The following is an 11,263-nucleotide window of genomic DNA, read 5'->3' on the forward strand; positions in this document are numbered from 1 at the left end:
ATAATTACATTCTATTCTATAACGAGAATTTATCCTGACCGTTCGAAAATTCCACTCTACGTCCGATAAACATTGATTTGCTAAGAGTACAATATTTTATTTTGGAATTTAGGATATTTCAAATATCATGTTTGAAGTTTGGTGCCAATGGAAGTGGTAGATGTTGAGGAAAACTCCCCATGGAAGGAAAGCTCTTATCTGTAAAATTGAAATAAATTTAAAGTTCCCTCGTTTTCAAGTTTTCTGCCGCAAATAATTGCTCATGTGATTTATTGATTTTTTCATGTGAATAAATAAGTTCAACTTCGGTTGAAATTTTTCATTTATTTCTAGAACTCGTGGCAGTTATTTCGGTTCACCAATGATTTTGTGAAATAATTGAACACAAGAATTCCATTATTTATCATTGTTTTTTATTTTTCGTAGTTCTCTTTTAATCTGATATGGTTCATTGATATTTTCTGGCGCCTCGAGATTTCCACGCTACGAGCAATTTCCAGGAAAAGAGTAGAGAGCACGAATGAACCTGTGTCGCCAGAAGAATGAAGGCGTACCATAAAAATCCATAAGGATACCCCTGCAACAAAATTGCCAATCAAAAATTTTAATTTTATTGCCAAGGTTTAAGCACTAAATTCAGTATTCTTTTTTTTATTTAACCGTCCCCACATCGTTGATNGATGAATCTTTTTGTCGCCCTACGCCCCCCCCCCCCCGCTCGTGGTTCTATGATCCATGTGCTTGGCCGACTCATTGTCTAAAATGAATCTAATCCCTCATCTTCTGATCCGCGCCAAGAACGTTGGTCTGACTTCTACTGATTTTTTATTTCATAGAGAATTTATTAAAAACCTTATTCAATTTAGTATTTAGTATTTGCCTCATAGAAATCTGATTGCGCACGATGACTATTCATTCGACATTCCTAACTTGGCTTTCTATCACATTTCTTTGTATTTGTCAAAAATTTCTACTTCCCAGTCAGAACTAAACAAAACTTTTCGTTGGTAGAGCTTTTTTTACAAAAATATTTGTTTTTGATTTTCAGGGATTTCATTGTCCTCGCCACACGTGGCCAGTCCAGATGTTAAAGTCTTATTGCTTCCGAATGGAAGTTTTGTAATCGCTGAAATTCAAGTTTCTAATTTTTTGTATTAGGGCAACTAAAATGGCCTAAAAAGTCGGAATATGTGATTTGGGGATGGTATATACGTGATCTTTTTTTCATTTTTTTTCCGAAGTTTTCTTGTAAAGGATCAATCCAATTCTGTGAGTTTTTTTATGAATATAGACTTTTATATGCTCTATTCATTGACACCAATTTGGATTCCATTTTTCATACAGATTCGAAAAAATTTATATTTTCTACGAATCTATTTTTTAACGATTACTCAAAAAATTGATAACAATACCGTCTTGATTCTATCAGAATATGATGAGGGTCGCACAATTCATTGTTGAGTTAGAGCACATTGTTTGGAGTACATTGTTTGGAATGAGACGTAATCTTCACGTGTGGCGGCCCGAGGCGAAGCCGAGGGCTGCCAATCACACGAGTTGAAAATTCCCGTCTCACATATGTCGAACAATATTTTTTGACATTTTTTGATGTTACGTTCAGCGAGTGGCAGAGCTGTGCCTTTTTCGGTCACAAGTAAACTAAAAGGTACTTTTCGGCACGTGGTGAACGTAGCAGCAGTGTCAAAAAGTATATTTCAATGGTTTCTTAATCAAGTTGAAAAATGGTGAGAACAGTATCATTGCTTATCAAGTTACACAATACCATCGTGAGCTTTTTATATCAAAATCTCTATCTCTGTTAAACTCAGGTTCCAGTCTATTATGTTGAATACTCATTCATATTGATTCATGCTTCCGACTAACTTCTGACAGAACCTGGGTTCAACTCTAGTTGAATCCTGAATAAACCCCTAATTGAATCCTGACTATACACTGATTAAACCTTGGTTAAACCCGGATTGAAAACGTGTTCGAGTCTTGAGAGGGTTTGAATGTAGAGTCATTTGACAATGATAGTCCTATGCCATGAAACAATAGAAGAAAACAGTGAACAAAGAATTTTAACAAAAGAGAATCCATTCGGAAGCAAATTGTTAATTTATTAGCAAGAGTAATTATACTCATTTATAAAAAAATGCAATTATCCACTTGTTTTTTCTTGGAACACTATTTGGAGTATTCTTTCGTTGGGGAATAAAGGTTTTATTTCAGTTTGTTTTCAGTCTTCAAAACATGAAGATATCTTGTTCTTCTTCCTTTTATTATCTACTATATTAGATACCACGTTCGTGCTATAAACCTCTACTGACTATTAAAGCTCTGAAAAAATCTTATATAAGAAAAGGTGTTGACTTCTTTATAACGAATATTTGTATGGAGTGGAGAACCGCAGCAATCCCCTAGAAAACAATAGTCCTCATCGAACGCTCGGCGATGCTAAATGGCATTTTCGACACTACTCGCCGTCATTACCTCCAAATATCGTAAATAATCGACACAGAGTAAAAAGTTTCAAATGAAAATTAATCGCTAGAAAACGATCTAAAAGTTGTTGGATATCACAATTCGATAAATTGTATAATTGCATACGATAACTTCGATTTTTCTTACCGCAGGAAAGAACACTTGGGGTTATTGTTGCTGGTATGGATTAAATTATTTCATCGACCATGAGAGTTACGTAAAAATGTTATATTACAAAAGTTGTATACATTTTCATAACGAACATTTTTTATCTGAACTATTTTTCTCCATCTCCAACCGTTTTCATTATAGTGTGGGCGGAGTGCATGACGGGCCACGCGTGCCTGCCCTCCGCGCTTTTTTTTAGGGGTAAATTTTCGATAACTATGAGAGATAAGAAGAAAAGCCGTTCAACATAATATATTGTTAATCCTTCTTAATAAATGAAACACAACACCAGTCAAATTAAAGGGCGGTTCATTAGAACACAACGAAGAGATCTTTTTTAATAACAGGAGGCGAGAATAAGTGAAGTTAGAATCGAAAGACAAAAGTATCCAGGGTCTATCATGAAACATATTTCAGCTTGTTCAGCTTGTTCGCTCAGACGGAAAATATTTTTTGTTTGAAACTTCTTTTCGTAGCTTTAACCATTTTAGCGTAATGGTGTTATAAACAATTAAATTATTATTTCTGAGATCGGAAGTGGCTCCGTAAACGAATTGCATATAGGAATCATAAGAAAAAAATATTTCCGATACCTTCGAGAGGAGGCGCCCAGAACATAAATAGCGGTTACCGGTCAAAATAACGCACGTAAATTTGAACACACAGATTGAACTCAAGCATTTTCAACACTTAACAATTTAACATATACAAATTTAACACATGTGTAAAGCCAGCAATATTTGCATTTATGGCTTGATTAGACAGAAAGACGATGGAGAGGTTTATGTCGCTGATTCATTCTAAAGCGTTGTGTTTCGTCATCCTATTTATTGTGATCGTCGGGCACTTCGACGGTGCGTACGTTGGAATTTTCGAATTTGTATTGTATTGTATCTTTTTGTAATTATGAGTATTGAGATATCTATGATATTATTTTGTTATGATTTATTTAATTGTAATTTGCTATAAATTTATTGAATTTGCCGATTTACTGATTTATATGTTCTCATTTATTGATACAATTCATTGTATTGTTGTTCATATTTTTTGATTTTTTATTAAATGAATTCTCATGGCAAAAGCAAATATTTATTGATTTCGAAGACTGCTGATAATTGTGTCGAATTTGTATTGACATTTACGTGTGTCGTTTTGACATGTAATCTGACACAGTATATGGACTTATAATGACTCGAGTTATCACGAAGCAATCTTCCGTTTTGCTACTTGGCGTAAAAATAGGAAACAAATTTTTTCACTATTGCGAACCCTGGATAATGCTCAGTGCTCGTCAGGCAATTGATACTAATGCCTTACCATGGCCTCTTGAAATCAATTTCCAATAACCTGGTTACTTTATTTTTTTTAATTATCATGCCTCATGAAAGGAGTTACCGGAGGGTACATTCTGTACATCTATATAAGCATTCATAATATTATGTGATGTCTGAAAGGGGTTTAAATTGATTCATGGTAGCCTGGTAGCATTATTTGAATCGATTCGAAATGTGGTCACAAAGTTATACAGATGCACAATATATTATTCTGAACTGTCCATATTTAATAATATATTAATATGGGTTTTTTGCTGTTAAGCGGACATTAGAAAGAAACAGCCATTGTTGAGTCCATCAACTCCATCTAGCTTTTCCACCTTGGGGCTACGAATTCTCGAAAATGAGTGTTTAGGAGGAGTCATGAACTCTCTTTGGTGGCGTTATTGGAACAATGACAAAAATATATGTCGGTCTCAGTCACTGCGGAATGAAAGAGTATAGAAGTTAGAGAGAGGTGACTGTATATTACAAATAATGTCACCCAGAAGCATGTAACAGCATTACTTAGGTTGCCGAACACCAGCATGAACCACCATTGTAGGAAATATTTTTTATGTTGAGATGACCGTGTGTTAAATTGTCATGCAGCCAAAATATTAATGTAACATTCTAAAACTACTAGTAGTGGAGATATTGTCAAAATAATATATACGTTTTATTGATGAATAAACAAGTGATATTTACCTGCCACAACTGTATTTCCTCGGTTTTCCCAACAGTCAAATAAATCCAAACATCAGAAATATAGTAAATAAACGCATAAAACAGTGGACCAAATCCAAGTAGGAGGATGCCAATCATATATTTCTGAAGTGTCTTGATTTGATTTTTCTTTACTGCCGCTAGTCCTAAAAATGATACCAGCAAACTCGAACACCAGATGTATTCCCACAATAATGGCTAAAATCGATAAAGCGGATTATTAATAAACGTCAGGCATTTTCAAGGTTAATTCACATAAGTGAAGAATAAGTTGAACAGTTCAGCTTAATGAATTAACATCTGCGCAATCATTATATTATCCTGTCAATGCATAATTTTAGGATAACATATTACACAAAAGAAGTTTCTTGAGATTTTCTCTCAGAATCAATTTCAAATTGAATGCATAATCAGCAAATATTTCATATTTCACTCTAATACGAATCATCCTGTCAACTATTCCACCATCTCAGGAAAGCATGTTTCCAGAGGTAAACGTTGAAAAACATCGTCTTGGAGAATTTTCTCAATCTCCTAGTATTTTCTCCTTGAATCACTCGTTTCCGAAATAAATGTATAATGAATAATAAATGTCTTTATATTCGACATGGAGACGGCTGATCTTCTGATTTATCATTTTATTAAGAAAAAAAAACAGAGAAGAAAGTGAGAACACATTCTTCGTAGTACATTTTTTCCCTAGAACCGCGCAGTATTGATATGGATGCATTATTAACAATTGAAGCTTTTTCTCCAGCTGAACATAAATTATTGAATTAATTATTGAATTATTTCAGAAATAGACGATTATATGGGAAAAATTCAGAAGAAACTTTTCGCATACATTTTTTTCACTATAAAAAAAGGGCCTCTGATGTTTGCCCTGAAAAATTGAATGCATAATTAAAAAGAAAGCCTTGATACTGAATTCAAATGTAACTTATCTCATTAATTATAGAATTGTCTGTAAAGCGAATGAATTTAAGGAAAAACATTTGCATTTTAATCGAAAATCAGTCATTCTTGAGACGAATGCATAATCGTAATGTTTTTCATTAGTTATACAATTATCTCAGGGATTAATGATTCCATGGAAAGAGAGCAAACTTTTCTTGTAATAAATATCTATTCCTCTAAAAAATCTGACATTGTCAATTGAAATTACTATTTACCGAGATAAATGCATGAGTAACCGCTCTACTCCAAACCAATAATCAATAAAACTCAAAAATAATTCACCTGTGGAATTTGTAACTCCTCAATTTCCAAAATAAATATATCTAAATGATCTAAAATATCTGCCGACAATTTGGTCAGCATAACGAAGAATAGGAGGTAGTGAAAAAATATACAATACTTCAGTCTTGACTTATTGAGAGCACTGAAACAAACGAAACAATTACCTTCAATTCATTACAACAATACATTTATCATCTACTTACCTGATTTGATATTGTGTTGCAACTTTTTCTCTGTGAGTAAAATCACTGCCATCTGTGCCCAGTGCTTGTGCCATATTCCCCCTCGATGCCATTCTGTCAATTATCCTTTAATTCTTAAATTTCTCAGTCAACAAATAACTGAAAATCAATTGTATAATTATTGGAAATTGTTCAGTATCATCCACAGCTTGTCTACCTTGAAAAAGAATACGGGGTATCTCCTCAACTATTTTTAAACCCGAGGTCCTTTATACACGTTTTGTCAACTGGCTCTTGAGTTTCGATGATCTTCACCCACTTCTCACGAGAAATCATTAAAAAAAAAAAAATTTCAATAATTACCAGTAAATTTTTAAGGATCCTAATTGATTAAAAAAGAATAATTAATTATTTTCAACCGTGACATTGAAACCCTCGCATTGTTGCCCTTTTTGGTTGGAATTTTACCTCGCATCACGACTCGGGACCGAATGATCAGTCGGTTGTTTTCGTTGAAACTCGGTTTTATCGTTGAGATCGTTCGGTCATCTCTCACTAACGTCGATTTTCATTGGATCAAGCCACGTGGAATTGTTCTCGTGGGCTGCGGTGGTTTTTACATTTTTGCCACGCGACCATTAAGGTTAGGTTATGATTATTAAAGGAACAGTTTTACATAATTCAAATTGCAAAATAAACATGATTTATTGCATTAACGTTTCAATTATTACCTAGGGGGTGTTGATTATACTGTAAAGTCGTAGTGCAATAACTCGAATTTTGAGTGTTGCATTGTGTTAATAATTGTGGGTTCTCCTCGAAGGGGAGTGGTTTGAGGGATATGTTAATAGACATTTTAATGATAAATTTAATAAACTACCAAAAAAATCTGACATTTTCTTGTAAAATTATTGATTACTAAGATGAAAGAGGAATTGGTGCACGTTCAATCTGTAAATCACTCGAGATTAATTGTCCAATTATTTTAGTAATGAATGGTCTTAGGAATAAATGTCAAAAAACGTTTTTTGTAGTTAAAGAAATTTCCTGGCAAAATGTCTTTACATCGCATCCCATATATTTTCCAATGTACAAGAAAACTCTATTTACCTCTTTTTGTGTTTTGATCTATATTGTATGTACACAGTGAACATTATAACATTCAACTAAATATCTCTGTGAATACCAGGCTGAAGGCCTTCGGGCGATGGCCAGTCGCAAACCCCTTGCGGCAACTCACATTAAAAACAAAATAAATAAAATGTCTTTACATTTTTTCCTCCAAAATCGCTTGTATCGAGATCATTCTATCAGTAAAAAACTAGGGTTTTTGACATGGTAAAATACTGGTAATTTACCTCGGGAGTGCCAAAAATGTAAAAAAGTGTCAGAAACCTTTTTACAAGCTGGAAAATAATAAGGGTCAAACGGCGCCATGATGATGTACAGCTGACAAGAGTCATGCCTCGTTAGGGTCGTACCACTGAGGTAGCATATTCTCTAGGCTAAAACGACCACAAAAGTCAATCACGTAAGGCAGGTAGGGCAATCACAAAGGTCCAACGATCGTGAAGATCAAACAGAGGAAAAAGAGATAATCAGAAGATTCTCCCGTATGGTCCTTGTGGTTGTGTGACCCTTGACATTTTTCCGTCTGCCTCTGTTGCTTGACCCTTGCGAGTTATGCTGGTAGCAACGATTGACTCTCGCGGTGTATGACCATTACGACGTCTGATCTTCGCAAGGCAAATAGGTTTCTGACATGTTGAATATCTCGAAAACTCCTATGTAATTTACGTAGTTTGTGACAAGTCAGAAACCATGTAATTTACTCGGGGTAATTTTCTAGCCGAACCCTGCTCAAAACTGAGAAAATTTAGTTTTTATTTTTTTCACTTGATTTCAGTCCAAATTATTGTAGGGTTTTGAAAAATGTTGATTTATAATATTTCAATTGTTCTATGCTTTCTCGTACATCGTCAATTGCTCGGTGAAGGCGTAGTTTTTTGGGATCTGCTGAGACTGCTGGGGCATTCCATCTCCTAGGAATAATTGGAATTTATTTCTAACTTAGTGAATGCTACAGCATGGATTATTACAAACGATTGAATGAAATTACTTACTTTGCTAGTTCAACAATTGTTGACACATCGATGACTCGGTAATGCAAGTATTCGTTTGCAATTGGCATATGTACTCTCAGGAATAGTCTGTCCATGTATATGGAATTTCCAGCTAGTGGACAAGACTTTTCAGGTACATATTTCTTTAGGAAAGTTAATAATTGTTGCTCTGCGCTTTCAAGGGTTATTTCGCTACTTCTAACAGCATCAGAAAGACCAGTCTGGAAGAAAAAATCGATAGGATTACAAAACAAATTTGACGGTTGCATTTATGGAAATATGTTGGTGTCCTATTATTTTAGTAACGATTTCTATTTTTATTTTCCAATATTGTACGATTTGATATTCTTAAAATCACTAGTTAGTTAAGATGAAAGCAATTAATGGTTAAGGATTTGAACCAAAAATTTATAATCCTAAAGTGTCTCTGAGACTTTGTCATCCCTAACTCCGCATCCTCAGATTGATGCACAATTAATTAATTTCACATTCAAATTGAACTATTCCAAGGATTAAACTATTTTATTGGTGTGGTTTCTTTCCTACTCACTGATTTGTGATTTTCAGTGCACCATTCATTCATACTATTCAGTACTTCATCAGGCTGATGAATAATTAAATGAAAGTCACTGCTTTTGACATTCAATTCCTTATCAGTGACTAGACAAGCGATTTCGAGGATATGATCTTTGAAGATGTCCAATCCACTCATCTAGAACAATCAAATTCAAAATACGCAAGTAAAAGCATCGTTCGATTCCATCAGACTAGGGTAAAGCATCCAGAGTTTGAACAAATAAGAGTCATCAGATGCCAATGATTGAACAAACAAGATTTACTCATTTTAATATGAGAGTTTGAGGTCTCATCGAATTTCTGATTATTATATTTTTTAAAGGGAACAACATTTCCGTGCCATTGGGCACGCACGAAAAACTTTAATAGAAAAATCTAGCAAAAGCGCAAGACAATTCTAGGAGGTTTCTATTGAACTTTCCATCAGCTTTTGATCGATTCTATTGAAAAATTCTATAGAAAATATTCTATAGAAGAAGTCAATAGAATTCGATTTTTCTATACAACTTACTCTATTGAGAAATTTTGGATAGAATTGCCTCGGCTCAAATTTTCCTAGTTTTTTTCATTCTATTTTTCTCTTCTTTTCATTAAAAAAAAATCCAGCAAAAAAACTTGGAAAATTTGAGCCGATGAAATTCTACAGAAAATATCACAATAGTTGTATAGAAAAATCCAATTTTATGCCTCTAGGGACGGAAAACCGCGATTCTAATCTCGCTTCGCCCGGTTAAATCGCGGTTTTCAGTCCTCGAGGCATAAAATATGGTGTGCCACACGGCAGTAAAAGTATTTTCTGACTCATATGATTATATAACGTCCCATTCGTCAGAAAATACTTTTACTCCCTAGGGGCACAATATACTATTATCGACTTTTTTTATAGAATATTTTCTATTGAATATTTCAATAGAATCGGCCAAAAACTAATAGAAAGTTTACTAGAAATTCAATAAAATTGACCAGCAAATTCACTAGGTTTTTCCATTAAATTTTTTTGTGCGTGGATTCAAACATTTGTACTACGATAATATGGTTATTCGTTCGAACACTGTTCAGTTCGCCCAATTTCGCAAATATCCCTGAAACTACCGAGTTTATGGAAAAATATTAGGAAGCCTTTGATTGCAGCCCATAATATTGTCTACAAAAAGAGTCATTCGATATTTCTCTCCCATTTCGTCCTTTCGAAGATGTTTTCTAAATAATCATTTTGGCGCTTCTTCAGAAATGTCAATAATTTACAAAATGATAAAATAGAAGCAAGTTCTTTCAAACCACGTGATGATAATCTAACTCAAAAATATAATGATTTTACCTCCATATCCATCCATACAATGCTCTGATCCAAACTTTCCGCCATCGTGCTCTTCCTTCCAACTATTAAAGAAACAAAAAAAATTATCAATCTTGAATTGAATATCTGGCTTAGAAATAACTAACTGTTACAAAAAAAGTGTAAAATGTCGTTTATAACACTTTTTGAGCGACCTTCACTCCGAATTAATTAGTAATATATGTAGCACAACTATCACCGTGTTTGCTTAGGTTAAATCGCCGCGTGGGTTGTGGTAAATCTTTTAAGGCTACCACCACCTTCTGTATCGTTTTCAGCATTTTTCTATAAAACGAAGAACTAAGCAAAGGAAATTAATTAATATTCATGCCTAAATAAGTCAATTTATCGACAAATATACAAACCAATAGCAATAATCCTTGTTCAATTGTGCTAATACAAAAGCAAAACCAAAAATCAAATTGAAGATGCCTAACTGAATTATCAATAGTCGATAACAAACAATATGTAATAGGGCTTTTCGGGTGGGGGTCATTCTGCCGAAAGCGTCAAATTACCGACAGGGTCAAGTTACCGACACGGGTATGGCTGACGGAAATTCCCTAGACCATTTAAATGTGATGGCTCGTTTACAATAAAAACGTTCTGCTATTAATATAGGTTACGTTTTCCAGTGTCTGAAGGTTAAAAAACAGTTAATTTTATATTTTTTAATTAAAAAACTCTAATTTATCCGCGAAATGAGTAAGTGATAACAAAATTTGTGCTCATTATGTGGGATTACTCCGATTGCACAGTGAGTATTGCTCCAAATTAATTAATTCGTCAATTATTCATTAATGATTGCCCAAAAATAATCCAAATTAATTGGATTATTTTTTAGCAAAAAATAATAATTGGTAAAAAAAATTAGAATTCATCAATTGGATTAATTAATTTGCTTCAAATTAATAAATCCACAAATCATTAATTAATGATTGATTGGTCAATGTTCATCAGATATGATTTGCGATATTTCAGTCAGGAGACTGCTCCTTGGGCTGACTATGAGTATCAAAGTGTTGGGAGCTCTCCGTATATATCGCTAGTATCAGGTGCTCCATCAGAACGTGAGGACGTGACGAGTACCTGAAACATGAGAAGTAGGGTGATGAT

The 11,263-nt window shown here is 34.0% G+C and overlaps 2 protein-coding genes across 11 annotated transcripts; both read right to left on the reverse strand.

The window, feature by feature from the left end:
- Nucleotides 1-391: 391 nt before the first annotated feature.
- Nucleotides 392-6,721, reverse strand: LOC107041742 (protein jagunal). Of its 4 annotated transcripts, none has more exons than XM_029126368.1 (6): nt 6,581-6,721; nt 6,330-6,430; nt 6,134-6,271; nt 5,931-6,072; nt 4,674-4,889; nt 392-577 (listed from the first exon to the last, which is right to left on the reverse strand). In XM_029126368.1, the coding sequence occupies exons 3-6, from the start codon at nt 6,223-6,225 to the stop codon at nt 449-451; spliced, it is 579 nt and encodes a 192-aa protein (XP_028982201.1). In that variant the 5' UTR covers nt 6,226-6,271; nt 6,330-6,430; nt 6,581-6,721; the 3' UTR covers nt 392-448. The 4 variants fall into 4 exon arrangements, with proteins under 4 accessions (XP_028982201.1, XP_028982200.1, XP_028982199.1 ...); XM_029126367.1 differs by having other exon boundaries at nt 6,330-6,494; XM_029126366.1 differs by having other exon boundaries at nt 6,532-6,721.
- A 449-nt stretch (nt 6,722-7,170) lies between these two features.
- On the reverse strand, nt 7,171-10,897 carry LOC107041741 (probable oligoribonuclease). Of its 7 annotated transcripts, XM_015262457.1 has the most exons (7): nt 10,666-10,897; nt 10,513-10,540; nt 10,347-10,447; nt 10,130-10,191; nt 8,786-8,947; nt 8,236-8,456; nt 7,171-8,154 (listed from the first exon to the last, which is right to left on the reverse strand). In XM_015262457.1, exons 3-7 carry the CDS (start codon nt 10,426-10,428, stop codon nt 8,025-8,027), a joined length of 657 nt encoding a protein of 218 aa, XP_015117943.1. In that variant the 5' UTR covers nt 10,429-10,447; nt 10,513-10,540; nt 10,666-10,897; the 3' UTR covers nt 7,171-8,024. The 7 variants fall into 7 exon arrangements, with proteins under 7 accessions (XP_015117943.1, XP_015117946.1, XP_015117944.1 ...); XM_015262460.1 differs by lacking the exon at nt 10,347-10,447; XM_015262458.1 differs by lacking the exon at nt 10,666-10,897 and having other exon boundaries at nt 10,347-10,432; nt 10,513-10,652.
- Between the last annotated feature and the right edge of the window lie 366 nt (nt 10,898-11,263).

The sequence above is a fragment of the Diachasma alloeum genome, unplaced genomic scaffold (assembly GCF_001412515.2).
Source record: "Diachasma alloeum isolate Michigan unplaced genomic scaffold, Dall2.0 Dall_scaffold_00375, whole genome shotgun sequence".
NCBI lineage: Eukaryota > Metazoa > Arthropoda > Insecta > Hymenoptera > Braconidae > Diachasma > Diachasma alloeum.